Source organism: Zosterops lateralis (assembly GCF_965231275.1).
Source record: "Zosterops lateralis genome assembly, chromosome: 24".
Lineage (NCBI taxonomy): Eukaryota > Metazoa > Chordata > Aves > Passeriformes > Zosteropidae > Zosterops > Zosterops lateralis.
In genome coordinates, this window is record NC_139784.1 from 6,662,996 (window position 1) to 6,689,124 (window position 26,129).

The following is a 26,129-nucleotide window of genomic DNA, read 5'->3' on the forward strand; positions in this document are numbered from 1 at the left end:
GGGAGAGGGGTTTTGGAGGAGGAGAGGGAGTGGGGAGAGGTTTGGGGGATGGTTGTGCCTTTATTTCTTTTGTTTGTCATTGCTGGGGTGAGTTTGGGGGGTCTTACAGGAGATTGGGGGGGTTTGGGCTGGAGTTTGGGTGTCTCAGAGGAAATTGGGGGGGTTTGGGCTGGAGTTTGGGGGGCTCAGAGGAAATTGGGGGGGTTTGGGCTGGAGTTTGGGGGTCCCAGAGGAAATTGGGCGTTATGGGCTGGAGTTTGGGGGTCTCAGAGGAAATTGGAGGGGTGTGGGCTGGAGTTTGGGGGTCCCAGAGGAAATTGGGGGGGTTTGGGCTGGAGTTTGGGGGTCTCTGGAGAGGTTTGGGGTGTTGATTGTCCTGTTATTCCTCCTGTCCATCCCTCCTTTCCCTGCTGGGGTGAATCTGTGGGGTCTCAGAGGAAATTGGGGGACTTTGGGCTGGACTTTGGGGGTCTCACAGGAATTTGAGGGTTCTGGGCTGGAGTTTGGGGGTCCCAGGGCAGGGCTGACCCTGTTCCTGCCCCCCCTGTCCCCAGACATCGCCGTGGGGGCTCCCTTTGAGGGGCCAGGCAAGGTTTACATCTACCACGGCAGCGCCCGGGGGCTGCGGGACAGACCCCGACAGGTAACGACCCCCAGGGCTGGGGAGGGGCCTCCGTGGGGCTGGGGGGGTTTGGGGAGCCCCCAGACCCAAATCCAGGGGGTTCATCCCTGAATGGGGCTTTGGGGACCCCCAGACCCAAATCCGGGGGGTTCATCCCTGAATTGAGGGGTGGGCTGGATCCCCCTGCCCTGTCACTGTAGGACACCAAAGAAAATTACAGACTCCGAATATTTCAGAAGGAAAAAAAAACATTAAAAAAAAAAAAAAGCTTTTATTGTTTAATTTTTGCTACTTTTATAAGGTACTTTTTAAAGTACTTTATAAAGTATTTTTATACTTTTTTACATCTTATAAATTATAAATTTCCCATACGAATTTAACATGGTTGGGGTGAATAGGAACAACACTTTTCTAATCCCATTGATTAAACAGCAAAACATCACCTGGACAAAGATTATTTTGAGGAAGGAAAATTTATTAAGATTATTTTGAGAAAGTAAAGTTTATTAAGATTATTTTGAGGAAGGAAAATTTACTAAGATTATTTTGAGAAAGTAAAGTTTATTAAGATTATTTTGAGAAAGTAAAATTTATTAAGATTATTTTGAGGAAAGAAAATTTATTAAGATTATTTTGAGGAAGTAAAATTTATTAAGATTATTTTGAGAAAATAAAATTTATTAAGATTGTTTTGAGGAGAAAAAACTTTCTTGAGAATTTTTTTTTTCCTCGAGGAAAACTCAGCACCTTCTTGAAGGGCTAAAAAACCTCTCAAACCCAAAAATATCATTTCCCCACCCCAAACCCAGGTGATCAGCGGGTCAGAGCTGGGCCCTACCCTGATCCCAACCTTTGGATATTCCCTGAGCGGGGGCCTGGACGTGGATGGCAATTCCTACCCAGATCTGCTGGTGGGCAGCCTCAGCGACCACATCGTCCTGCTCAGGTACAGGGGGGACAAAAGGGACAAAGTGGACAAATATAATATTTGTGTCCTGTCACCCCTGGGGTGCCTCATCCTGATTTATTAAAAAACTCTGGATATTGATCTAATACCAATATCCAACCGTGAGGGACAAAGACTGTCTAACAGTTTAAAGTTAGAAAGTGTCTGTTTATTACACAGCACAATTTACAGATGGTCACGGGGTCTTTTATGTCCAGGAGTATTGAATACACAAACTACAAATGCACATTCATAACTCTGGTACATCCCATTCCCCGCTCCGTATGGTAATTAGCCCAAAAAGCCATTAAACATCTGTAGTTTATTCTTTAAAATGGGTCGGTGGTCTTTTTTATAGGGTGGGGTCCCAAAATGATGAAGTAAGATGAGTCTTCCTCTCTTTGACTTTTTAACCTTTTAGTGTTCGTGACAGCTGAATCCTGTTTTTTTCCAGGACTGTTTGATTTATGATTGTGTTGTATCCATGGGGTCTATTGATTATTCAGGATGCAAAAGCCTGGTTTGACAGGATTCGTGATTTATCAGTTCCTTCCCTGATTTATCAGTTCCTTCCCTGATTTATCAGTTCCTTCTATTATTTATCAGTTCCTTCAATGATTTATCAATTCTTTCCAAGATTTATCAGTTCCTTCTATTATTTATCAGTTCCTTCAGTGATTTATCAGTTCCTTCCCTGATTTATCAGTTCCTTCCCTGATTTATCAGTTCCTTCCAAGATTTTTTAGTTCCTTCCCTGATTTATCAGTTCTTTCTATGATTTATCAGTTCCTTCACTGATTTATCAGTTCCTTCCAAGATTTATCAGTTCCTTCCCTGATTTATCAGTTCTTTCTATGATTTATCAGTTCCTTCAATGATTTATCAGTTCCTTCCAAGCTTTATCAGTTCCTCCACTGATTTATCAGTTCCTTCCAAGATTTATCAGTTCCTTCCCTGATTTATCAGTTCTTTCTATGATTTATCAGTTCCTCCACTGATTTATCAGTTCCTTCCAAGATTTATCAGTTCCTTCAGTGATTTATCAGTTTCCTTCCCTGATTTATCAATTCCTTCCAAGATTTATCAGTTCCTTCTATAATTTATCAGTTCCTTCAGTGATTTATCAGTTCCTTCCATGATTCATCAGTTCCTTCCATGATTTATCAGTTCCTTCTATGGTTTATCAGTTCCTTCCATAGTTTATCAGTTCCTTCACTGATTTATCAGTTCCTTCTATGATTTATCAGTTCCTTCTATGATTTATCAGTTTCTTCTATGATTTATCAGTTCCTTCAATGATTTATCAGTTCCTTCTATGATTTATCAGTTCCTTCAGTCTGGCTCCTGTTAGCAAAAGGGAAGTCCTGGCTACATTATCTTATCTATTTTGACTGAAGTTTTTAATTTTTCTAAATCAATGCCTCAATCCAACCCCAACCCCTGCCCAGAGCTCGACCCGTCATCAACATCCTGGACAAGACCTTCACTGTGACCCCCAGCAAGGTGGACCCTGCCCAGTGCACACCCAAGTCCTGGTGAGTCCCCTGAGGTGTCCCTGATGTCCCCAAGGCTGTTGGTGGCACTTGTGGCTCGGGTGACAATCCTTTTGTCCCCCCCACAGCATGACAGTGACGTTGTGCTTCTCCTACAACCAGAGCGCGGGGGACCCCAAGTACAACGAGAGGATCAGTGAGTTGTGGGGTGTTGGGGGGGCTCTGGGGACATTGGGGACATGGGGACAGGGTGTGGGACAGCTGGTGTTGTCCCCCCAGCCCTGCAGTACACGCTGGAGGCCGACAAGGACCGGCACCCGCCCCGGGTCAGGTTTTGGGGGTCGCAGTCGGCCACGTTCACGGGGGAGTTCTCCATGCCTGAGACACGGTGTCAGACCCAGGAGCTGCTGCTGGTGGTGAGGGGCTTGTCCTCCTTCCATCCCTCCTTCCGTCCCTTCTTCCATTTCTCCTTCCATCCCTCCATGGATCCTTCCATCCATCCCTCCATCCATCCATCCGTCCATTCATCCATCCATCCCTCCATCCCTCCATCCATCCATCCATCCATACCTTCTTCCATTCCTCCTTCCTTCCCTTCCTTCCCTCTCTCCATCCTCTCCTTCTCTCCTTTCCCTCCTTCTCTGCCTTCTCTCCATCCATCCCTCCTTTCTTCCATTCCCTCTATCCATCCTCCCTTTCCTTTCCTTTCCTTTCCTTTCCTTTCCTTTCCTTTCCTTTCCTTTCCTTTCCTTTCCTTTCCTTTCCTTTCCTTTCCTTTCCTTTCCTTTCCTTTCCTTTCCTTTCCTTTCCTTTCCTTTCCTTTCCTTTCCTTTCCTTTCCTTTCCTTTTCCCTTTTCCCTTTTCCCTTTTCCCTTTTCCCTTTTCCCCCCCTTTGGTGTCTCTGGGGTCTCTCCCTTTGCTGCCACCACCCAAGGGGTGACCCCAAACACATCCAGGGCAGTTTTTGGGGTGACCCCTGTGTGTGACTGTCCCCCCCTGCAGGACAATGTCCGGGACAAGCTCCACCCCATCGTGCTCTCCATGAACTATTCCCTGCTGGAAAGGCCCAGAACCTTCCGCCTGGGCCCCCATTCCCTGGACCCCTTCCCTGTGCTCAACCAGGACCAGCCCCACCACAATGAGACCAAGGTGGGGGGACACCCTGGGGGGTCACTGGGGACACCCTGGGGGCTCACAGAGTCACTGGGGACACCCTGGGGTCACCCTGGGAGTCACAGAGGTCATGGGGTCACAGGGGACACTCCAGGGTGTCCTGGGGGTCACTGGGGACATCCTGGAGGGTCACAGGGGTCATACTGGGGGGTCACAGAGTCACAGGGGTCATTCTGGGGTGTCACAGGGTCACAAGGGACACCCTGGGGTGTCCTGGGGGTCACAGGGGACACCCTGGGGTGTCACAGGGACTCAGGGGGTGTCCCTGTCCCCGCAGATCGAGTTCCAGAAGGAGTGTGGCTCTGACAACCAGTGCTACAGCAACCTGCAACTGCAGAGCAGCTTCGTCACCGAGCAGAACCAGCCCCTGCCCAGGTGCCACCCTGCTGTCCCCTTGTCCCTGTGCCACCCTGCCTGTCCCCTTGTCCCCCCAGGGCTGTCCTTGTCCCCTAGGGATGTCCATGTCCCTGTCCCCGGGGCTGTCCCCGTCCCCTGGTGGTGTCCCCATCCCTGTCCCCGTGTCTGTCCCTGTCTGCCGGGGCTGTCCCTGTCCCCCGGTGGTGTCCCTGTCCCATGGGGTCCCTATTCTCCAGGGGTGTCCCCTGTCCCCCGATGCTGTCCCTGTCCCAGTCCCCATCCCTGACCCCCTGTCCCCCAGGTCCCCATGTCTGTCCCTGTCCCCATGTCTGTCCCTGACCCCCTGTCCCCCAGGTGGCCCCCAGGTGCTGTCCCCATGTCTGTCCCTGTCCCTGACCCCCTCTGTCCCCCAGGTCCCCTGGCTGTCCCCATCCCCATCCCTGACCCCCTGTCCCCCAGGTCCCCGGGCGGCCCCCAGGTGCTGTCCCCGTTTCTGTCCCCATCCCCATCCCTGACCCCCCCTGTCCCCCAGGTCCCCGGGCGGCCCCCAGGTGCTGTCCCCGTGTCTGTCCCCATCCCCATCCCTGACCCCCTGTCCCCCAGGTCCCCGGGCGGCCCCCAGGTGCTGCAGTACAGCCGGGACGTGCGGAAGCTCCACCTGAGCATCAACATCACCAACGCCCCGAGCGCGCCCTGGGACGGCGAGGACGCTCACGAGGCCCTGCTCAATGTCACCGCGCCCCCAATCCTGCTGCCCTCCTCGGTCCGGCCGGTACGGGACAGCCCCGGGTCCGCCGGGGTCACCGGTGTCACCTGGGTGTCCCCTGAGATGTTTGTGTCCCCCCCAGAGTGGAGCCTGCACCTTTGGGGAGACGGTGCTGTGTGAGCTGGGGAACCCCTTCAAGAGGAATCAGAGGGTGAGAGGAGGTCACTGGGTGTGCCCCAGTCCTTACTGGTGTTATAAATGCTTATTTTTATTTTTTTTTTATATATATATATATATATGTGTATATATATATGTATATAAAATATATGTTTATTATTGTATATATAATATATATTAATATATATTATATATATTTATATACATTGCATATATTATATTATGTATAAACACGTATTTTATATATATTTTTGTATTTTATATATATATTTGTATTTTATATATATAATATATATGTATATAAAATATATATTTAATATTGTGTATATATAATGTATATAAGAATATATATTATAAAAACTTTATATGCATTTTATGTATTATATTATATTATATTATATTAATTTTTCTTTTTCATTTTTTAAATTAAACTTATAAATTCATAGAAGAGAATGGGAACTCTTTTTTCACCCTGGGGGGCTCAGGGCTCTGGCTGAGCTGTTCCCTGTCCCCTCTGTGTGTCCAGGCAGAACTGACCATCACCTTCGAGGCCATCGGGATCACACTGGACACCAGGGAGGTGGTGGTGTGGCTGGACCTGTCCACGTGAGTGCGGGGACACTGGGGACACAGAGGGGACATGGGGACACACATAGGGGACACACACAGGGGACAAGGTGGACACACACAGGGGACATGGGGACACACACACAGGGGACACGGGGACACGTTTGGGGTGTGGCAGGCGCTGACCCCGCTGTCCCCCCGCAGGCAGAGCACTCAGGAGGGTCTGCAGCCCGTGCTGGCCAAGCTGCTGGTGGATTACAGCATCCAGTCCTCGCTGAGCGTGTGAGTGTCCCCTCGGTGTCCCCTCCGTGTCCACTCTGTGTCTTGTCCCCTCCGGTGTCCCCTCCAATCCCTCTGCATCCTCCCATCTCCTCTGTGTCCCCTCCAGTGTCCCCTCTGTGTCCCCTCCAATCCCTCCAATGTCCCCTCCATTCCCCCTTTGTGTCCCCTCCAATCCCTCTGTGTCCCCTCCAGTGTCCCCTCTGTGTCCTCCCATCTCCTCTGTGTCTTGCCCCTCTGTGTCGCCTCCAGTGTCCCTTCTGTGTCCTCTGTGTCCCCTCTGTCTCCCCTCTGTGTCCTGTCCCTTCTGTGTCCCCTCCAATCCTCGTGTGTCCCCACAGCCCCTCTATGTTGTGTCCCCTCTGGTGTCACCTCCAATCTCTCTGTGTCCTGTCCCCTCTGTGTCTCCTCTGTGTCCCCCTGTGTCCCTTTCACCCCATCTGTGTCCCCCTCACCCTCTCCATGTCCCCTCCATTCCCTCCCTGTGTCCCACCGTGTCCCAGCCACGGGGTGTCCCCCGTGTCCCTGACACTGTCCCTGTCCCCAGAGCCTCGTCCCATCTCCAGTCCTACTTCAGCGGGGCCGTGGTGGGCGAGTCTGCCATGAGACACGAGCAGGACGTGGGCAGCGCCCTGGCCTTCGACTTCCAGGTGGGCCCACAGGGGGGATTTGGGAATTTGGAAGGGAATATTTGGGAAGGCAGGAGGGAGGAGGATTTGGGATTACAGGAGGGAGCAGGATTTGGGATTATGGGAGGAGGATTTGGGAATAGGGGAGGGAGGAAGATTTGGGAAGGCAGGAGGGAGGGTTTGGGAATGTGGGAGGAGGATTTGGGAATATGGGAGGAAGGATTTGGGAATACAGGAGGGAGCAGGATTTGGGATTATGGGAGGAGGAAGAGGGATTTGGGAATATGGGAGGGAGAATTTGGGAAGGTGGGAGGGAGGGAGGAAGATTTGGGAATATGGGATGGAGGAGGATTTGGGAATATGGGAGGGAAGATTTGGGAATACAAGAGGAAGGGTTTGGGATTATGGGAGGAGGATTTGGGAATGTGGGAGGGAGGAGGATTTGGGAATAGGGGAGGAGGATTTGGGAATGTGGGAGGGAGGAGGATTTGGGAATAAGGGAGAAGGATTTGGGAATCCAGAAAGGGAGGATTTGGGATTATGGGAGGAGGATTTGGGAATGCAAAAGGGAAGGAGGATTTGGGAACAAGCCCAGGCTCCCCCTGCCCCCAGGTGACCACCAAGGGCGAGTCCCTGGGCTCGCTGGGCTCGATCCTGCTGGGCTTCGAGTGGCCCTACGAGATCCCCAACGGGAAGTGGCTCCTGTACCCCACCGAGATCCTGGTGAACAACAACGGCTCCTGCCACCCCCCCGGGGGCCTCATCAACCCCCTCAACCTCTCCGTGAGTGACCAGCCTTGGGTTCCACCTTTTACACCTTTTACACCTTTTACACCCTGTCCTGACCCACCCACGGGGCTCCTGAAAAGCATTTTTTAAATTTTTTATTCTGTTTTTAGTCCCATATAAAGAGCGAGACAGTTCAGTGATGTCATAAGTGAGTTCAGTGATGTCATAACAACGTCACAATCAGAAGTCGAATTATTTCCTAATTATGAAATTATTTCTGAATTATAAAATTATTTCCTAATGACAAAACCCCTACAAAAATAATCCGACAAAAAAAATCCGACAAAAAAATTCCGACAAAAAAAATCCGACAAAAAATTCTGACAAAAAAAATCCCACAAAAATAATCCTACAAAAAAAAAATCCTACAAAAATAATCCCACAAAAATAATCCGACAAAAGTAATCCGGCAAAAAAAGATCAGACAAAAATAATCCTACAAAAAAAAATCCTACAAAAATAATCCTATAAAAATAATTCTACAAAAATAACCCTAAATGTTCTAATATCTATTGAATATGTAAAACAGCAGTTAATTGAACACAATAATTAAAAAAGAAAGGTGTGTTTTATAGTGAGGTACCACAGCTGGAAACACTTTTTTGCCTCCTAATTTTTTCATTAGACATCCTAATTTTTTTGTCTCCTAATTTTTTCATTAGACATCCTAATTTTTTTGTCTCCTAATTTTTTCATTAGACATCCTAATTTTTTTTTGTCTCCTAATTTTTTAATTAGACATCCTAAAATTTTTTGTCTCCTAATTTTTTCATTAGACATCCAAAATTGTCTTCTAATTTTTTCATTAGACATCCTAAAATTTTTTTGCCTCCTAATTTTTTCATTAGACATCCTAAACTTTTTGTCTCCTAATTTTTTCATTAGACATCCTAAATTTTTTTGTCTCCTAATTTTTTTGTCTCCTATTTTTAAATGTTTTTATTAAACTTAGGATTTTTTTATTAAATTTATAATTTTTTTATTAAACTTATAATTTTTTTATTAAACTTATAATTTTTTTATTAAACTTATATTTTTTTTAAAGTGAGTAGAACTTGCTTTTGACATGGAGATGTTTTAAAACCTGATAATTCTGTGATTTTGTGTCTCCTCAGCTCCTCCAGGACCAGAGTCCAGCCAGGCACAGACGTGACCTGGAGCCCCCCGAGCCTGGGGACCCCCCGGTCACTTTGGCCACCGGCCGGCGCCCGAGGTCCGAGGCCGTGCTGGTCAGTTGGGGTGGTCAGTGGGGGTCTGGCAGAGAATCCCCCCAAACCTGGGGGTCAGAGTGGTGGTCTGAGCCCCCCTGAGCCCCCCTGTCCCCCTCCCCAGAGCTGCGCGGGGGGCACGGCACGCTGCGTGTGGTTTGAGTGTCCCCTGGAGAACACGGAGCTCCCGTCCAGTTTCAGCCTGAGGGCCAGAGTGTGGAACAGCACCTTCATCGAGGTCAGTGAGGGTGAGGGGTGGGCAGCAGGGTCACGGGGGTGTGTGGGGAGGTGGGAGAGACCTCTGTGTGTGCCTGTTGTCACTTGTGTGTCACCTCCGTCTGTGTGTCCTCCATCGTCATCAATGTCCCCATCATTGTCATCCATGTCATCATTGTCATCCGTGTCCTCATCATCATCATCCGTGTCCCCATCATTATAATCATCATCCATGTCCTCGTCATCATCCATGTCCCCATCATTGTCATCCATGTCATCATTATCATCCATGTCCCCATCATCATCATCATCATCCATGTCCCCATCATCATCCATGTCCCCATCATTGTCATCCATGTCATCATTATCATCATCCATGTCCTCGTTATCATGAGCATCATCCATGTCCCCATCATCATCATCCATGTCCCCCATCATCATCCATGTCCTTGTCCCCATCATTATCCATATCCCCATTGTCATCATCCATGTCCCCATCATCATCCATGTCCCCATCATCATCATCATCATCATCCATGTGCCCATCATCATCCATGTGTTGTCACCTCTGTGTGTCCCATGTCCCTGACCCTGTCCCTGACCGTGTCCCTGACCCCTGTCCCAGACCCTGTCTCTGTCCCCATCCCTGTCCTGTGTCCCTGTCAGTGTCCCTGTCCCTGTCCCCTGTCCCTGCTCCCTGTCCATGTCCCTGACCTCTGTCCCCATGTCCCTGTCTCCCGTCCCCATCCCTGACTGTCTCCCTGTCTCTGACTGTGTCCCTGTCCCTGTCCCCAGGAGTTCCGGGACTTTGACCGTGTCAAGGTGACGGGCACGGCCACGCTGTTCCTGCGCTCGCAGGTCCCCACCATCAGCATGAGGAACCACACGGTGCGGGTGAGGCGTGCTGGGGCTGACTGGGGTGAACTGGGAGGGACTGGGCCCTTACTGGGGTAAACTGGGCTGGGATGTGGGCAAACTGGGCCCTTAACTTGGATGGGACTGGGGCGGGACTGGGGCAAACTGGGGTAAACTGGGCCCTTAACTGGGGCGGGACTGGGTGGGACTGGGGTAAACTGGGCCCTTACTGGGGTAAACTGGGCCCTTACTGGGGTAAACTGGGTGGGACTGGGGCAAACTGGGGCAAATGGGGCCCTTAACTGGGGCAAACTGGGCCCTTAACTGGTGTAAACTGGGCGGGACTGGGGTGGGACTGGGCCCTTACTGGGGTAAACTGGGCCCTTACTGGAGTAAACTGGGCTCTTACTGGGGCAGACTGGGCAGGACTGGGGCGGCACTGGTACAAACTGGGGGGCACTGGGACAAACTGGGGAGGCACTGGGACAAACTGGGGAGGCACTGGGACAAACTGGGGTGGGACTGGAGCGGCACTGGGACAAACTGGGGGACACTGGGACAAACTGGGGCAGCACTGGGACAAACTGGGGGACACTGAGACAAACTGGGACAAACTGGGGGGCACTGGGACAAACTGGGACAAACTGGGGGACACTGGGACAAACTGGGGGGCACTGGGACAAACCTGGTGGGACTGGGACAAACTGGATGGGACTGGGGTGGGACTGGGGCAAACGGCCCTTAACTGGTACAAACTGGGGGGGCACTGGGACAAACTGGGGAGGCACTGGTACAAACTGGGGCAGACTGGTACAAACTGGAGCCCCCCTGACCCCTCCCCACCATCCCAGTTCTCGGTGGACGTGGACTCGGAGCTGCAGGAGGAGCAGCCGGCCCCCATCTCGCTCTGGCTGGTGCTGGTGTCGGTGGTCGCGGGGCTGCTGCTGCTGGGGCTCATCATCCTGCTGCTCTGGAAGGTCAGGGGGGCCCCAATCCCCAAATCCCCTTCCCAGGGTCCTAAATCCCCTTGCCCGGGGTCCCAAATCCCCTTCCAGGGGTCCTAAATCCCCAAATCCCCTTCCCAGGGTCTTCAATCCCCTTTCCGGTCCCTAAATCCTCTTCCCAGGGTCCTGGGGCTCATCCTCCTCCTCCTCTGGAAGGTCAGGGGGGCCCCAATCCCCAAATCCCCTTTCTGGGGTCCCAAATCCCCTTCCTGGGGTCCCCAATCCCCAAATCCCCTTCCCAAGGTCCTAAATCCCCAAATCCCCTTCCCAAGGCCCTAAATCCCCTTGCCCGGGGTCCCAAATCCCCTTGCCAGGGTCCTGGGGCTCATCATCCTCCTCCTCTGGAAGGTCAGGGGGGGCCAAATACCCTGCCCGGGGTCCTAAATCCTCTTCCTGGGATCCCAAATCCCCTTCTTGGAGTCCTAAAACCCCAAATCCCCTTCCCAGGGTCCCAAATCCCCAAATCCTCTTCCTGGGGTCCCCAAAAGCTCCTTCCCAGGGTCCCCAAATCCCCTTCACGGAGTCCCCAAATCCCCAAATCCCCTTCCCGGGGTCCTCAAATCCCCTTCCTGGGATCCCAAATCCCCTTCACGGAGTCCCCAGATCCCCAAATCCCCTACCTGGGGTCCTCAAAATCCTTCCCGGGGTCCCCAAAGCCCCCAGGTAGGAGGCCCATTCCCACCTGGAGGGGGATGAGGAAGAGGAGCAGAGACATTCCCGAAGTGTTTTGGGGTTCAGGATATTTTGGGATGTGCCCCCAAACTGGGGCTGGGCCTCCTTTGCTGTGGCTGCACTGCAGGGACTGGGGACCCCCTGGGGACACCCCCAGATCCTCCAAGCCCCCCCTTTTTTTACTCTCCTTTTACCCCCTTTTTAACCCCTTTTTACACCCATTTTACCCACTTTTTTACATGCTTTTTTAGCCCTTTTTACACCCCCTTTTACCCCCCACTTTTCTCCCTTTTTGCCCCCCTTTTTATCCCCCTTTTCCCCCATTTTCCTCCCCTGTTTTCCTCCCCCTTTCCCCCCTTTTTCCCCTCTTTCCCCCCCTTTTCTCCTCTTTTCCCCGTCTTTTTTCCCCCTTTTCCCCTTTTTACCCTCTTTTTACCCCCCATTTTTTCCCTTTTTTTCCCCTTTTTTTTCCCTTTCCCTCCCTTCCCCCCCTCTTTTTAAGCCCCCTTTTCCCTCCCTTTTCCCCCCCTTTTTCATCCCCATTTTTTCCCCTTTTTTCCCTTTTTTCTTTTTTTTCCCCTTTTTCCCCCTTTTTCCCCCCTTTTTTTTTATTTTTTTCCTTTTTTCGCCCTCCTTTTTCCTCCTTTTTTTCCCTTTTTCCTCCCTTTTTTCCCTTTTTTTTCCTTTTTTTTCCCTCCTTTTTTCCTCCTTTTTCCCCCTTTTTCCCCCCTTTTACCCTCTTTTTTTCCCCTTTTTCCCCCTTTTTTTTTTCCTTTTTTTTTCTTTTTTTCCCTCCTTTTTTCCCCCTTTTCCCCCACCCACCCACCTCCCCATTACCCTATCCTAACCCCATCCCAAACCCCCCTGACCCCCGACCCCTGTGCCCCCCGTGACCCCCGTGACCCCTGTGACCCCCGTGACCCCCCTGACCCCTGTGACCCCCTTGACCCCTGTGACCCCTGTGCCCCCTGACCCCTGTGACCCCCCCTGTGCCCCCTGACCCTGTCCCTGTCCCTGCAGTGCGGGTTCTTCCGTCGGGCCAACACCCGGGCCATGTACGAGGCCAAGGGGCAGAAGGCGGAGATGAGGATCCAACCCTCGGAGACCGAGCGGCTCACGGAGGATTATTGAGGGGGGGGCGGTGGGCGGGGGTCTCATCCCCCCCCTGAACCCCCCCCCGAGCCCCTGGAGCCGCCTGGTAATGCCCCTGTTAGGGCTGGGGAGTTTTTCTGCTTTTTATCTTATTTTTCATCCTCTTTTTTATCCTCTTCTTCATCCTCTAATAGGGTTTGATGGGGTTATCCTCTCTTAGGGCTTTTTTCATCCTCTCTTAGGGCTTGGAGGGGTTTTTCTGAACCCCCCCTGACCCCCTGGTAATGCCCCTTTTAGGGCTGGGGAGTTTTTCTGCTTTTTATCTTCTTTTTTATCCTCTTCTTCATCCTCTAATAGGATTTGGAGGGTTTTTTTCTGAACCAGAGCCGCCCTGGTGATGCCCCTTTTAGGGCTGGGGGCTGTACTGGAGTTTTTCTGCTTTTTATCCTCTTTTTCTTCCTCTTCTTCATCCTCTAATAGGTTTTTCTGAACCCCGCCCCCGACCTGGTAATGCCCCTTTTAGGGCTTGGGCTGTACTGGAGTTTCCCCCCTTTTTATTCTCTTTTTCTTCATCCTCTAATAGGGTTTGATGGTGTTTTTCTCCAAGATTTTTTCTCTGCTCTTTTTTATCTCAGCTCTCTCCTTTTCCTCAATTTCCTCCACCTCACCACTGACTTATTTTTTCCTATTTTTTCCCCATTTTTCCTCTCCCCAGTGTGACTTTTTCCAGCGGAGCCGCTATTACCGGATCATGCCCAAATACCACGCGGTGCGGATCCGGCAGGAGCAGCGTTATCAGCGCTGTTATCAGCGATGTTATCAGCCCGAGGGGTTCCTTCCACGCCGGAAAAAGCTCTGGGTGACCAAGTGGCAGGAGCCGGATAAATACTACTGACCCCCTGAGCCCCCTTTTCCCGGACCCCCCAGCAAAGGGGGTTGGATTTTGCACAAGAGCATCTTTCTCTGTTCCCCTGATATCCTGATATCCTGATATCCTGATATCCTGCTTGGACGCGGCCGCATCCGGCTTTGGCTTCTGCAGCTTCTCCTGGGGGGTCCTGGGGGGTTCCTGGGGTTCCTGTAGCTCCTCCTGGATCTCCCGGGGGGTTCTTGTAGCTCTTCCTGGGGAGTTCCTGTAGCTCCTCCCGGTTCTCCTGGGGGGTTCCCAAAGCCTCTCCTGGGGAGGCTCCTGCAGCTTCTTCCTGGGGATTCCTGGGGGTTCCTGGGGTTCCTGTAGCTCCTCCCGGTTCTTCTGGGGGGTTCCCAAAGTCTCTCCTGAGAGGTTCTTGTAGCCCCTTCCCAGGGGATTCCTGGGGGGCTCCTGCAACTTCTCCTGGGGGTTCCTGGGGGGTTTCTGCAGCTCCTCCCGGGGGGTTCCTGCAGCCCCTTCCTGTGGATTCCTAGTGGGTTCCCGGGGTTCCTGCAGCTCCTCCTGGGGGGTTCTTCTAGCCCTTCCCAGGGGATCCTGAGGGGTTCTTGTAGCTCCTTCCTGGGGATTCCTGGGGGGTTCCTGGGGTTCCTGTAGCTCCTCCTGGTTCTTCTGGGGGGTTCCCAAAGCCTCTCCTGGGGGGGTTCCTGCAGCTCCTCTTGGGGGGTTCTTGTAGCCCCTTCCCGGAGGGTTCCTAAAGCCTCTCCTGGATCTCCCGGAGGGTTCCTGTAGCCCCTTTCTGGGGGGTTCCTGCAGCTTCTCCCAGGGGGTTCCTGTAGCCCCTCGTGGGTCTCCCAGGGGGTTCCTGTAGCTCCTCCCGGGGTGTTCCCGCAGCCCCTTCCCGGGCTCTCCCCGGCCCTCCCGGGGGTCTCCTGCACGCTCGTGCCTTGCACGCTTATGGGGGGGGGAGGAACCCCCCAAAATGTGCCCCCCCCCCCTTTCCCTGCTCCCCAAAAATGCTGCTGGGCTCACCGAGTGCCTTCCCCCCCTTCCTTCCCTTGGCAGACACTCCGCTCGCCCTGTCCGTGTTTGTCCCTTGTTGTCCCCTTGTTGTCCCCAGTGACCCCTGGACAGGTCCCTAAAGGTCGCCCCCCTCCCCTGGGCGTTGGGTGCGGGACCCCTTTGCTTTTCCCCCCTTTGGGGGGGCTCATCCCTTTCTGCACCCCCTCCTCATCCTCCACCCCTGGGGGTCTCCCCCTGTGTTCAGGCTCAGCTTTGGCTTTGGGGAGGGGGTTTTTCAGCGCTTATGGCCGTGTCCCCCCTTTGCCCCCCACTTTGGGGGTCCCTGTCCCACCCCTGGGGGTCCCTGTCCCACCCCATGGGGTTAAATTAATTATTCCATGTCGCTGTTTTGGTGTTCGAGTCCCACCAGGTCGGTACCTTTGGGGGGGGGTCAGATGGGGAAATGGGGAGGGGGTGTTGTACCCCCAGCCCCACATTTGTTCCCCCCCCTCCCCAAAAAAACCCCTCCCCTCCTTGTCTTGTCGGGGTTCAATAAAGCCTCGCTCTGGGATTTGTAATTTTTTTGTCACCTCCGTGTTGTGGCTGGAAGGATGGGGGGGGGTGAGTTGTGGGTTTTTGGGGGGGCTTTTGGGGTGGGGGGGTAAAAAGGGGAGGGGGGATGATGTGACCTGGGGGGGGGGTAGGGGGTGATGGGAGGGTTGAGGCGGCCTCAAACCCCCAAAACCCTCTGGAAAGGTTCAAACTCCCCCCAAAAATACCCCAGGAAAGGGTCTGGGACCCCCGAGGGGCTGATGGGAACCCTGAATATGCAAATCAGCGGTGACGCTGCAGCGAGGGGCGGGGTTAACCCCGGGGGGGGGGGCGGGGCCCAAAGCGGAGCAGGCGCTGATTGGCTGGCCGCGATGATTGACACGGGGGCGGGTAACATTAACTTCCCGGAGGGGCGTGGCTTTCTCTGATTGACAGCTGGGCGTGCATCATTAACTCCCAGATGGGCGTGGCTTTCTCTGATTGATTGACAGCAGAGCAGGCAACATTAACTCCTCGGATGGGCGTGGCTTTTTCAGATTGACAGGGGGCGTGCAGCATTAACCTCCCAGAGGGGGCGTGGCTTTCTCTGATTGACACCGGGGCGTGCCCAACGGCGAAGCCGGATTGGCACGGGGGCAGGGCGGGGTTGAGGGAACGACGGGCGCCGATTGGTCGAGACGCGGTGATTGGCAGCGGCGGGGGCGTGTTGTTTGCGCGCGGCGCGGCGGGGGCGGGGCCGGGCCCGGGGGTCTCTGAGGGGACCCTGAGGGGGCTCTGAGGGGGCATTGAAGGCACATTAAAAGGACATTAAAGGGACATTAAAAGGACACTGAGGGGACACTGAGGGGACACCGGGGCCATGCGGCTGCTGCGGTGCCTCGGGAAGCGAGCGGCTCTGGCCGGCGTCCCCACCTACATCGAGCACTTCAGCAAGTTCTCGCCTTCGCCGCTCTCCATGAAGCAGTTTCTGGACTTCGGTAAATAAATAAACCAAAAAAACCCCAGAATACCCCCCTCACAATCCTGGTACGGGATGGGGAGAGCCGGTGTGGGGAGGGATCTCCGTGTACAGCCCTGGGAATTCCTGTTCTCCATTTCCAGGGAATTCCTGCTCTGTTTACAGGGAATTCCCAGCTTTTTTTCCTTGGGAAATCCTTTATTACAAACCTAACCCCTCTCAGAGTGTTTTTCCCCTCCTCACCCCGTAAATTTGAGGGTTTTGGGGGTTGTTCTGTCCCTCGGGGGGGTGTGTGGGCCTGGGTGATTCTGAACCCCCCAAAAATCCCGTTATTATTGGGGTGGGGGGTTAATAAATGGGTTTATAATGTGGTTTCCTAATAGGCCCCATTTGGGGGGTCTGCTCTGTTCTGTGCCCCTAGCCCTTTTACCCCCTTTTTCCCCCATTTCTCCTCTTTTTCCCTCTTTTTTACCCCTTCTTTCCCCTTCTTTTCCCCCCCCTTTTTACCCCTTTTTCCTCCTCTTTTTTTACCCCATTTTCCCCCTCTTTTTCCCCCTTTTCCCCCTCTTTTTCCTCCTCTTTTTTCCTCTTCTTCCCCCCTTTTTTCCCCCTTTTCCCCCCTCTTTTCCCTCCTTTTTCCCTCCTCTTTTCCCCTCCTTTCCCCCCTCCTTCCCTCCTCTTTCCCCCCCCTTTTCCCCCCTTTTTCCCTTCCTTTTCTCCCCCCTTTTTTTACCCCCCTTTTCCCCCCTTTTTCTCCCCTTTCCCCCCCATTTTCCTCCCATTTTCCCCTCTTTTTCCCCCCTTTTTCCCCTTTTTTCCCTTTTCCCACCTCTTTTTTTTCTCCTATTTTTTCCCCACTTTTATCCCCCTTTTTTCCTCCCCTTTTAACCCCACTGGTGGCTGCGCTCTGGGGGTCCCCCCATTGCTCCATCCCAATGTCCCTTTGTGTCCCCTGGTGTCCCCAACCCTCACACCCTCCCCAATGAGCACCACAACCACCTCCTGTCCCCTGTCCCCAGTGACAAAGGGGTGACAATGCCACCAGTGCTGCCTCTGGGGGTACCACGATGGCTCCCCCTGTGTGTCCCCAATTGTCCCCTGGTGTCCCCTGATGTCCCCAACCCTCACACCCTCCCCAATGACCACCACAACCACCTCCTGTCCCCTGTCCCCAGTGACAAAGGGGTGACAATGCCACCAATGCTGCCTCTGGGGATGCCACCATGGCTCCCCCTGTGTGTCCCCTGATGTCCCTTGATGTCCCCAGTGTCCCCAACCCTCACACCCTCCCCAGCCATGACCACAACCATCTCCTGTCCCCTCTCCCCAATGACAAAGAGGTGACAATGCCACCAGCGCTGCCTCTGGGGATGCCACCATGGCTCCCCCTGTGTGTCCCCAATTGTCCCCTGGTGTCCCCAGTGTCCCCAACCCTCACACCGTCCCCAACGACCACCACAACCATCTCCTGTCCCCTTTCCCCAGTGCCACAGGGGTGACAGTGCCACCAATGCTGCCTCTGGGGATGCCACGGGGGCTCCCCCTGTGTGTCCCCTGATGTCCCTTGATGTCCCCAGTGTCCCCAACCCTCACACCCTCCCCAGCCATGACCACAACCACCTCCTGTCCCCTCTCCCCAGTGACAAAGGGGTGACAGTGCCACCAGCACTGCCTCTGGGGGTGCCACCATGGCTCCCCCTGTGTGTCCCCAATTGTCCCCTGATGTCCCCAGGCTCCAGCAACGCCTGTGAGAAGACTTCCTTCGCCTTCCTGCGCCAGGAGCTGCCCGTGCGTCTCTCCAACATCATGAAGGAGATCAACCTGCTCCCGGACCGGGTTCTGCGCACGCCCTCGGTGCAGCTGGTGCAGAGCTGGTCAGTGCTGGCCCTTGGGGACACGGGGACACTGCCACGGGGCTGCTGGCACTGCTGCCACCTTGTTGTCACCCTCATGGGTCCTCCCTGATGTCACCTGTAAAGCTGTTGTCGTCACCAAGGTTTTTGTCATAGTCCAAAGGTGTCCTGCTGTCACCTCAGGTGCCACCACTGCCACCATCGTGTGTCCAACAGCTGTCACCAGCAGGGAAGGGACACAGGGAGAGGTGACAAGCAGGGTGACACGGGCTGCAGGGTCCTTTGGGGACAGCAGGGTGTCCCCAACCAGCAGGGACAGGGCCACCAGTGCCACCTGCTCCCTGCAGGCCACAGGATGAACCCCCTGAGTGTCCCTTTAAGTGCCACCTCCCCTGTGTCACTGTCTCTTTTCCCAGTGCCACCTGCTCCCTGCAGGCCACAGGATGTCCCTGCCCTGTCCTGTCCTGGGGGGGTCTGATTGTCCCTTTAAGTGCCACCTCCCCGTGTCACCACCAGCAGTGTGACCCTTTTCCCAATGCCACCACGTGACAGGTTGTTTGTCCAGTGTCCTGGCGGGATCTGGCCGTGCCAAGTGGTCAGTCCCTGCCACCCCCATCAGAGGGACAGTGTCCCCAACTGTCCCCAAGGTCCCCCTGTGCCAGCAGGGGGGTGGGACAGTGACCCCTGGTGCAGCAGATTTTGGGGTGGGGGGCTTGGATTGAGGGGTGTTGACCCCTGGGGTGTCCCCTGGGGTGTCCTCAGTGTTTGGGGTGTCCCCTGTGGGATGTCCCCTCTGTTTGGGGTGTCCCCTGGGGTGTCCTCAGTGTTTGGGGTGTCCCCTGGGGTGTCCCCTCTGTTTGGGGTGTCTCCTGGGGTGTCCCCTCTGTTTTTTGTGTGACAGCTGTGGAATGTCCCCCCCAGGTACGTCCAGAGCCTCCTGGACATCATGGAATTCCACGACAAGGACCCCGAGGACCAAGCCACGCTGGGACAGTGAGTTGGCAGCTGTCCTTGTCCCCAATCCCTGGGTGTCACCTCCTCTCTGGTGTCACCCCGGGAGAATTCCGGCTCCGGGTTTTCCCAGCGCCCGCCGCTCCCGGGAAATCCCGGCCTGGATCGCGTGTCCCCTGGAGCGGGTGTCCCCAGCGCTGTCCCCTGTCCCCGGGGCAGGTTCACCAACGCGCTGGTGACAATCCGGAACCGGCACAACGACGTTGTCCCCACCATGGCTCAGGGGGTCATCGAGTACAAGGAGACCTACGGGGACGACCCCGTGTCCAACCAGAACATCCAGTATTTCCTGGACCGTTTCTACCTGAGCCGCATCTCCATCCGAATGCTCATCAACCAGCACAGTGAGGGAGGCGAGGGGGGCTTCCCTCGGGGGTCCTGAGTGTCCCTGAGAGCGGGGGTGTCCCTAAAGCCACCCAGAGTGTCACCAGGGGTCTGGGCTGAGGGGTCCTGCCCACCCCAGGGGTCTGTCCTGAGGGTTCCTATTAACCCCAGGGGTCTGTCCTGAGGGTCCTTATCATTGCTGGGTGTCCCCAGAATTGTCCCCCGAATGTCCCCTCAGCTCCAGGGGTCTGTCCTGAGGGTCCCCACCAGCCCCAGGGGCTTGTCCTGAGGGTCCCCATCATCACTGGGTGTCCCCAAAATGCCCCCAGAATGTCCCCTCAGCCCCAGGAGTCTGTCCTGAGGGGTCCTATCAACCCCAGGGGTGTGTCCTGAGGGTCCTCATCATCACTGAGTGTCCCCAAAATGCCCCCAGAATGTCCCTCCAGCCCCAGGGGTCTGTCCCAAGGGTCCTCATCATCCCTGGGTGTCCCCAGAATGTCCCCTCAGCCCCAGGCGTCTGTCCTGAGGGTCCCCACCAACCCCAGGGATCCTGTCTTGGGCACCTCCCCTGGTGTGGAACGTTTCCCCCAGTGCCCTGGGGGTGTCCCCAGGGTGTCCCCAAGGTGTCCCCAGCTCTCTGTCCCCTCCCCAGCCCTGCTCTTCGATGGCAGCACCAACCCCGCCCACCCCAAACACATCGGGAGCATCGACCCCCACTGCAACGTGGCCAACGTGGTGAGAGGTTGGTGGGGTCTGGGGTCCCACCCCCACGCCCAGGGGGGGATTTGGGGGGTGGGAGATGCCTGGAAGCCCCCCTGGGACCACTGGTGTCACCAGTTTGGGGTGGCCTCAGCCACAGCCCTGAGCTGTGTAGCCACTGCAGGAGATCCCATAAACTACCCAAATCTGTAGGAATGGGGGATTGTTTGGGGTTGGGAGGGACCCCAAATGCTGCCCATGTTGGTCTGTAGGAATGGGGGATGTTTGGGGTTGGGGGGACCCCTGTTGATCTGTAGGAATGGGGGATTTTGGGGATTGGGGGCACCCCAAAGGCCACCCCTGTTGTTCTGTAGGAATGGAGGATTTTGGGGGTTGGGGGCACCCCAAAGCCACTCCTGTTGGTCTGTAGGAACAGGGGATGTTTGGGGCTGGGGGACACCCCAAAGGCTGGCCCTGGGGGGGCTAACCCTGTGTCCCCCCCTTTGGCAGACGCCTACAACATGGCCAAGCTGCTCTGTGACAAATACTACATGGCCTCGCCCGAGCTGGAGATCGAGGAGGTCAACGGTGAGAGGACAGTGGCAGGGAGGGGACAGTGGGGCTGAGGAGACTGCTGTGGCAGTGAGGGGACAGTAGCAATGAGGGGACAGTGGCAGGGAGGGGACAGTGGCAGGGAGGGGACAGTGGGGGCCCTGGACAGGGGGATCTCGGGTGGCTCCTTTAGTTTTGGGGATTCTCAAGTGGCTTCTTTAGGAAACAGGGTCCCTGGGGCAGGGAGATTTTTGTGGGGTTCATTTTGGGTTGGGGTCTCCACAGCAAGGGGTTCTCATCTCTTTTAGGATTGGGCTTCCTGTGACAGGGGACATTTGCCTTGTTTAGCTTTGGGGGTCCCTGTGATGGGGGGATTCTCACAGTGACCCTTTTAGGGCTGGGGGAGATTTAGGATCAGGATTGTCCCCACTAATCCCAGTGTCCCCCCTCCCACCCAGCCTGCAACTCGGAGCAGCCCGTCAACATCGTCTACGTGCCATCCCACCTGTACCACATGCTCTTCGAGCTCTTCAAGGTACCCCTCAACCCTTTTTGGGGGGTCCCTGGGGGATTTGGGGTCCCCCTGACCCCCCTGGGGGCTCTATGTGTGTCCCCAGAACGCCATGAGGGCCACGGTGGAGAGCCACGAGAACAGCCCGAGGCTGCCGGCCATCAGGGTGATGGTGGCCCTGGGCCAGGAGGACCTGTCCATCCGGGTATGGACACTGGACACGGCCTGGGGAGGGGACACGAGTGTCACCTGGAGGGGGACAGGAACAGGAGTGTCACCTGGAGGGGGACAGGGGTGGGAGTGGCACCTGGAGAGGGACAGGAGTGGGGATGGCACCTGGAGGGGGGACAGGAATGGGAATGTCACTCACAGAGGGGACAGCATCAGGGTTGTCACCCCAAAGGGGACAGGAACAGGGTTGTCACCCATAGGAATGTCACCTGCAGGGGGGACAGGAATGGGAATGTCACCCCAGTGGGGACAGGAGCAGGGTTGTCACCCCTGTGGGGACAGCAGCAGGGTCGTCACCTGCAGAGGGGACAGCAGCAGGATTGTCACCCATAGGAATGTCACCTGCAGGGGGGACAGAAATGGGAATGTCACTCTCAGAGGGGACAGGAGCAAGGTTGTCACCTGTAGGGGGAGCAGGAGCAGAGTTGTCACCCCTGTGGGGACACGAACAGGGCTGTCACCGCAGAGGGGACAGGAACAGGGTTGTCACCCCCTGTGGGGACAGGAGCAGGGCTGTCACGGCAGAGGGGACAGGAACAGGGTTGTCACCCCAGAGGGGACAGGAATGGGAATGTCAATCACAGAGGGGACAGGAACAGGATTGTCACCCCAGAGGGGACAGGAATGGGAATGTCAATCACAGAGGGGACAGGAACAGGGCTGTCACTGCAGAGGGGACAGGAATGGGAATGTCACTCACAGAGGGGACAGGAACAGGGCTGTCACCACAGAGGGCACAGCACGGCGGTGACAGCCCTGCCGCTGTCCCCAGATGAGTGACAGGGGCATGGGCGTGCCCCTGAGGAAGATCGAGCGGCTCTTCAGCTACATGTACTCCACAGCCCCCACCCCACAGCTGGGCTCCGGGGGGGCCCCCCTGGTACGTGACCCCCAACAGGGGCTGGGGGGGCCTCGTGGGGAGGGGAGGGGGGCTTGGAGTGGTTTGGGGGGGGTTAGGGGTGGCAGGGAGTCTTTGGGGGCAGCAGCGGGAGGTTTGGGGATGGCAGGAGGTGCTTTGGGGGTGCTCTGGGGAGGTTTAGGGGTGGTATGGGAGGGTTTGGGGGGTAATTTGGGGCTGGTTCGGGGATTTGGAGTGGCAGGGGGAGGTTTGAGGGTGGCAGGAGGTGCTTTGGGGGGGTTTGGGGATGGCCCAGGGAGGTTTGGGGGTGGCCTGGGGAGGTTTGGGGGTGGCTGGAGTGACCTGGGGGTGTTTGGGGGTGATTGGGGTGGGCTGGAGTGGCAGAGGGAGGTTTAGGCTTGGCCTGAGACTTTTTGGGGACATTTTAGTGTCATGGAGGTGCTTGGGAGTGGCATGGGGACACTTTGGTGGCCTTGGATGTGATGTAGGGACCCTTTGGGGTGACATGGGGACCCTTTAGGATGGCATAGTGACCCTTTGGGTATCATGGTGACCCTTTAGGGTGGCATGGGGAGCCTTTGGGGTGACATGGGGACTCTTTAGAGTGTCATGGTGACACTTTAGGATGCCACAGTGACCCTTTGAGATACCACAATCCCTCTCTGGCCACTCAGCATCCCTTCCACAGCCACACACTGACCACCAACACCACCGTGCCCACTCCTGCCCTTCCTGTGAACACCCTGGGGAGCCTTTGGGTGCTCCTCCCACCCCAATTCCCCACTTCCCTGTGCCCCCCAGGCCGGCTTTGGCTACGGGCTGCCCATCTCCCGCCTCTACGCCAAATACTTCCAGGGGGACCTACAGCTCTACTCCATGGAGGGCTTCGGCACCGACGCCGTCATCTACCTGAAGGTCAGGGGTGGGTGGGGTTTGGGGGTGGCAGGAGGTGCTTTGGGGGCAGCAGGGGGAGGTTTGGGGCAGCCTGGGGAGGTTTGAGGGCAATAGGAGGAGGTTTAGGGGTGGCTGAAGTGGCCTGGGGGGTTTAGGGGTGGCAGGGGGAGGTTTGGGGGTGGCAGGGCAGGGTTTGGGGGGTCATTTGGGATTGGTTTGGGAACCTGGAGTGGCAGGGGGAGGTTTGGGGACAGCAGGGGGAGGTTTGAGGGTCATTTGGGGTTGGTTTGAGGACCTGGAGTGGCAGGGGGAGGTTTGGAGGCGGCAGGACGTGCTTTGGGTATGGCCTGGGGAGGTTGGGGGCAGCAGGGGGAGGTTTGGGGGTGGCATGGGGAGGTTTGGGGGTGGCCTTGGGGGGTTTAGGATGGCAGAGGGAGGTTTGGGGACAGCAGGGGGAGGTTTGGGGGTGGCATGGGGAGGTTTGGGGGCAGCAAGGGGAAGTTTGGGGCAGCCTGGGGAGGTTTAGGGGCAGCAGGAGGACGTTTTGGATGGCCTGGGAAGGTTCAGAGGCGGCACGCGGAGGTTTGGTGGTGCCCAGATTGACCTGGGGTTCTTTTGGGATTGATTACGGTACAACCCCAACAAAACCCACCCCGGTGGGGTGCCCCCAAGCCCCTCCCCACGCCCCTCACCGTGCCCCCTCCCCAGGCCCTGAGCACAGACTCTGTGGAGAGGCTCCCCGTGTACAACAAGTCTGCGTGGAGACACTACCAGGCCAGCCAGGAGGCCGGGGACTGGTGTGTGCCCAGCACCGAACCCAAAAACACCTCCACTTACCGTGTGCCCTGAGCCTCCCCCGGCCCCCCCAGGCCCGCCAGGACCCCCCAGGGGTGTCCCCCAGTGTCCCCAGGGTGTCAATGGCGTCCCCGAGTTGTCGGGGGGTGTTGTCGTGGTGTCCCCCCCACCTTGGTGGCACTTTGGGGTGGAGTTGGGGGAGTGGGTGTTTGTCTTCTCCCCTCCCTCAGCATCATCCCCACCCAAAAAAAAAAAATTCCCATCCCAGTAAGGGGCTGGTGTTGTCCCAGTAGGACCAGCAGCCCTGATGGGGTGGGGGGGACCAGGCTTGAGCCCCCTCCTCACATTCCTGTCCCTGTTCCCCCCACCCCACCCTGTTGTTGCACTACTGAGCTGTGCCCACCCCCGTGTCCCCCTCCCCAGGGTGGGTCCTCACCCTCCCCTTTGCTGTGACCTGCTCAACACCCCCCAAATTCCCCAAATTCCCCCCTCACAACCCCCAAATTCCCCCCTGACCCCCCAGATTCCCTCCTGACCCCTCCCTATTGTCAATAAATTGGATGTTGACCAAACTTCTGTCCCCCCTGGCTGTGCCTTGTGTCCCTTGGGGTGTCCCAGGATGTCCCCAGGATGTCCCGGGGGTGTCCCAGGATGTCCCCGGAGTGTCCCAGGATGTCTCAGGTGTCCCAGGATGGCTCAGGGTGTCCCAGGGGTGTCCCCAGGATGTCCCAGGATGTCCCAGGGTGTCCCAGGATGTCCCCAGAGTGTCACAGGGTGTCCCAGGATGTCCCTGGGGTGTCCCAGGGTGGGTGGCTGCGTTTATGGGGCTGGGGGGCGGCATTTTTGGGGCGTAGGGGCGACGTTTTTGGGGCGGGGGTGCCCCATTTTTGGGGCTGGGGGCCCCCAGTTTTGGGGCGTAGGGGCGACGTTTTTGGGACGGCATTTTTGGGGCTGGGGGAGCCCATTTTTGGGGCTGGGGTGGCCACATTTTTGGGACGTAGGGGCAACTTTTTGAGGCGGCGTTTTGGGGCTGGAGGGCCCCATTTTTGGGGCTGAGGGGCCGCGTTTCGGGGCGGGCGCTGAGAAGCGGAGCGGTGCATACATAGGTACATTATATATAGTATATACACCCACAGGTACACGTGTGAGATTAAATAACCCCGACCCCCCCTCGTGTTAAATAACCCCCCCACCCCTTCCCCAAGTGGCTCCAATCCAGTCGGACCCCCCAGCCCAGCCCGGACCCCTCCCCAAACCCCCTCCCCGCGCGTTTTCCCCCCCCACAGCCCCCTCCCCAGTATAACCAGCGCTGGCTCCCAGTTTGCCCCCACATCCAGTTACTGTCGGAGACTCGGGGGGGGCGAAATTGAAATGAAAATTAAAGGGGTTCCCCTTGTCCCCCCCATTGGGCTGAGAGGGTGGGACCCCCCATCCCACCCGGCTGGGGGTGGCCGGAATTTGGGGAGGGGGGGGGGTGGTCCCAGCTCCAGAGAAATGTGATTTTTTGGGGGGGTTTTGGGGGGTATTTACAGATTATGGGGCCCCCAAAGCTCAGGGAAGGCGAAAACCCCGGGCTGGGGGTATGGGGGGGGGGTCCCATAGAAGGGGTGACCCCCAAATTCTCAGGGGAGGGGGGCAGTGGGGCTGGTGCCCCCTCCCCAAATCCCCTGTGGGGCTTGGCAAAGGCTCTGGGGTGTCCCCCCCCCTCCCCATGGCGATGGTGGCACTAAGGGGGGACATTTGGGGTGTGTCCCCCCTCCCCAATGGCGATGGTGGCACTAAGGGGGGGACATTTGGGGTGTGTGTCCCCCCCCCAATGGCGATGGTGGCACTAAGGGGGGACATTTGGGGTGTGTCCCCCCCAATGGCGATGGTGGCACTAAGGGGGACATTTGGGGTGTCCCCCCCCCACAACCTCCATGTGGGGCTCAGTCCTTGGGGTGGGAGGGGGGGGTCAAAGGTCACCGAGCCCCCCCCCCAGCAATGCTCCAGCGAGTCCAAAGAGTCTTGGGGGGGCTCTTGGGGGTCTTCCAGTGTCCCCCCCAATCACGGCTCATATTTGGGGCGGGGGGCGACAACATTGTCCTTTCTCTCTCTGTGTGTCCCCCCCCTCAGAGTGTCCAGCCGGGGGTCGCAGGGGGGGGGTCACAAAGGGATTTGGGGAGGGGGGAGTCCTTCCCCCCCCCAGCGGGTCCATCACGTCACCACGAGACTCACACTGGACACAGACACGAA

General features: G+C 56.0%; 2 protein-coding genes across 3 annotated transcripts in view; both read left to right on the plus strand.

Annotated features, from left to right (window-relative positions):
• ITGA3 (integrin subunit alpha 3) overlaps positions 1 to 13,894 on the plus strand; it is a gene marked incomplete at its 5' end in the record, with an annotated part of 30,331 nt that extends 16,437 nt beyond the window's left edge. Inside the window, 18 exons of one of the 2 annotated variants that reach the window (XM_083877546.1) lie at positions 555 to 643; positions 1,432 to 1,568; positions 3,017 to 3,103; positions 3,190 to 3,257; positions 3,341 to 3,477; positions 4,064 to 4,210; positions 4,512 to 4,609; positions 5,195 to 5,363; positions 5,440 to 5,508; positions 6,001 to 6,080; positions 6,246 to 6,323; positions 6,868 to 6,970; positions 7,562 to 7,732; positions 8,854 to 8,967; positions 9,071 to 9,184; positions 9,958 to 10,056; positions 10,869 to 10,994; positions 13,501 to 13,894. In XM_083877546.1, coding sequence (XP_083733672.1) covers positions 555 to 643; positions 1,432 to 1,568; positions 3,017 to 3,103; positions 3,190 to 3,257; positions 3,341 to 3,477; positions 4,064 to 4,210; positions 4,512 to 4,609; positions 5,195 to 5,363; positions 5,440 to 5,508; positions 6,001 to 6,080; positions 6,246 to 6,323; positions 6,868 to 6,970; positions 7,562 to 7,732; positions 8,854 to 8,967; positions 9,071 to 9,184; positions 9,958 to 10,056; positions 10,869 to 10,994; positions 13,501 to 13,680 — 2,066 coding nt within the window. In that variant the 3' untranslated portion in view covers positions 13,681 to 13,894. Of the gene's footprint in view, positions 1 to 554; positions 644 to 1,431; positions 1,569 to 3,016; positions 3,104 to 3,189; positions 3,258 to 3,340; positions 3,478 to 4,063; positions 4,211 to 4,511; positions 4,610 to 5,194; positions 5,364 to 5,439; positions 5,509 to 6,000; positions 6,081 to 6,245; positions 6,324 to 6,867; positions 6,971 to 7,561; positions 7,733 to 8,853; positions 8,968 to 9,070; positions 9,185 to 9,957; positions 10,057 to 10,868; positions 10,995 to 12,713; positions 12,874 to 13,500 lie in introns of those variants that run through there. The other variant, XM_083877545.1, reaches the window with a different exon arrangement.
• A 2,019-nt stretch (positions 13,895 to 15,913) lies between these two features.
• On the plus strand, positions 15,914 to 24,390 carry PDK2 (pyruvate dehydrogenase kinase 2). Its single transcript, XM_083877624.1, has 11 exons — positions 15,914 to 16,184; positions 17,898 to 18,039; positions 18,940 to 19,011; positions 19,189 to 19,373; positions 20,006 to 20,095; positions 20,563 to 20,640; positions 21,063 to 21,139; positions 21,222 to 21,320; positions 22,119 to 22,226; positions 23,007 to 23,120; positions 23,808 to 24,390. Exons 1-11 carry the CDS (start codon positions 16,067 to 16,069, stop codon positions 23,946 to 23,948), a joined length of 1,224 nt encoding a protein of 407 aa, XP_083733750.1. The 5' UTR covers positions 15,914 to 16,066; the 3' UTR covers positions 23,949 to 24,390.
• Positions 24,391 to 26,129: the final 1,739 nt, after the last annotated feature.

Excerpts from the sequence above, each read along its gene's own strand:
- PDK2 (XM_083877624.1), top strand. The coding sequence starts at position 16,067 with ATGCGGCTGCTGCGGTGCCTCGGGAAGCGAGCGGCTCTGGCCGGCGTC. Across the intron at positions 18,040-18,939 it reads GTGCAGCTGGTGCAGAGCTG|GTACGTCCAGAGCCTCCTGG; the intron begins GTCAGTGCTGGC and ends TGTCCCCCCCAG. Across the intron at positions 23,121-23,807 it reads ACGCCGTCATCTACCTGAAG|GCCCTGAGCACAGACTCTGT; the intron begins GTCAGGGGTGGG and ends CCCCCTCCCCAG.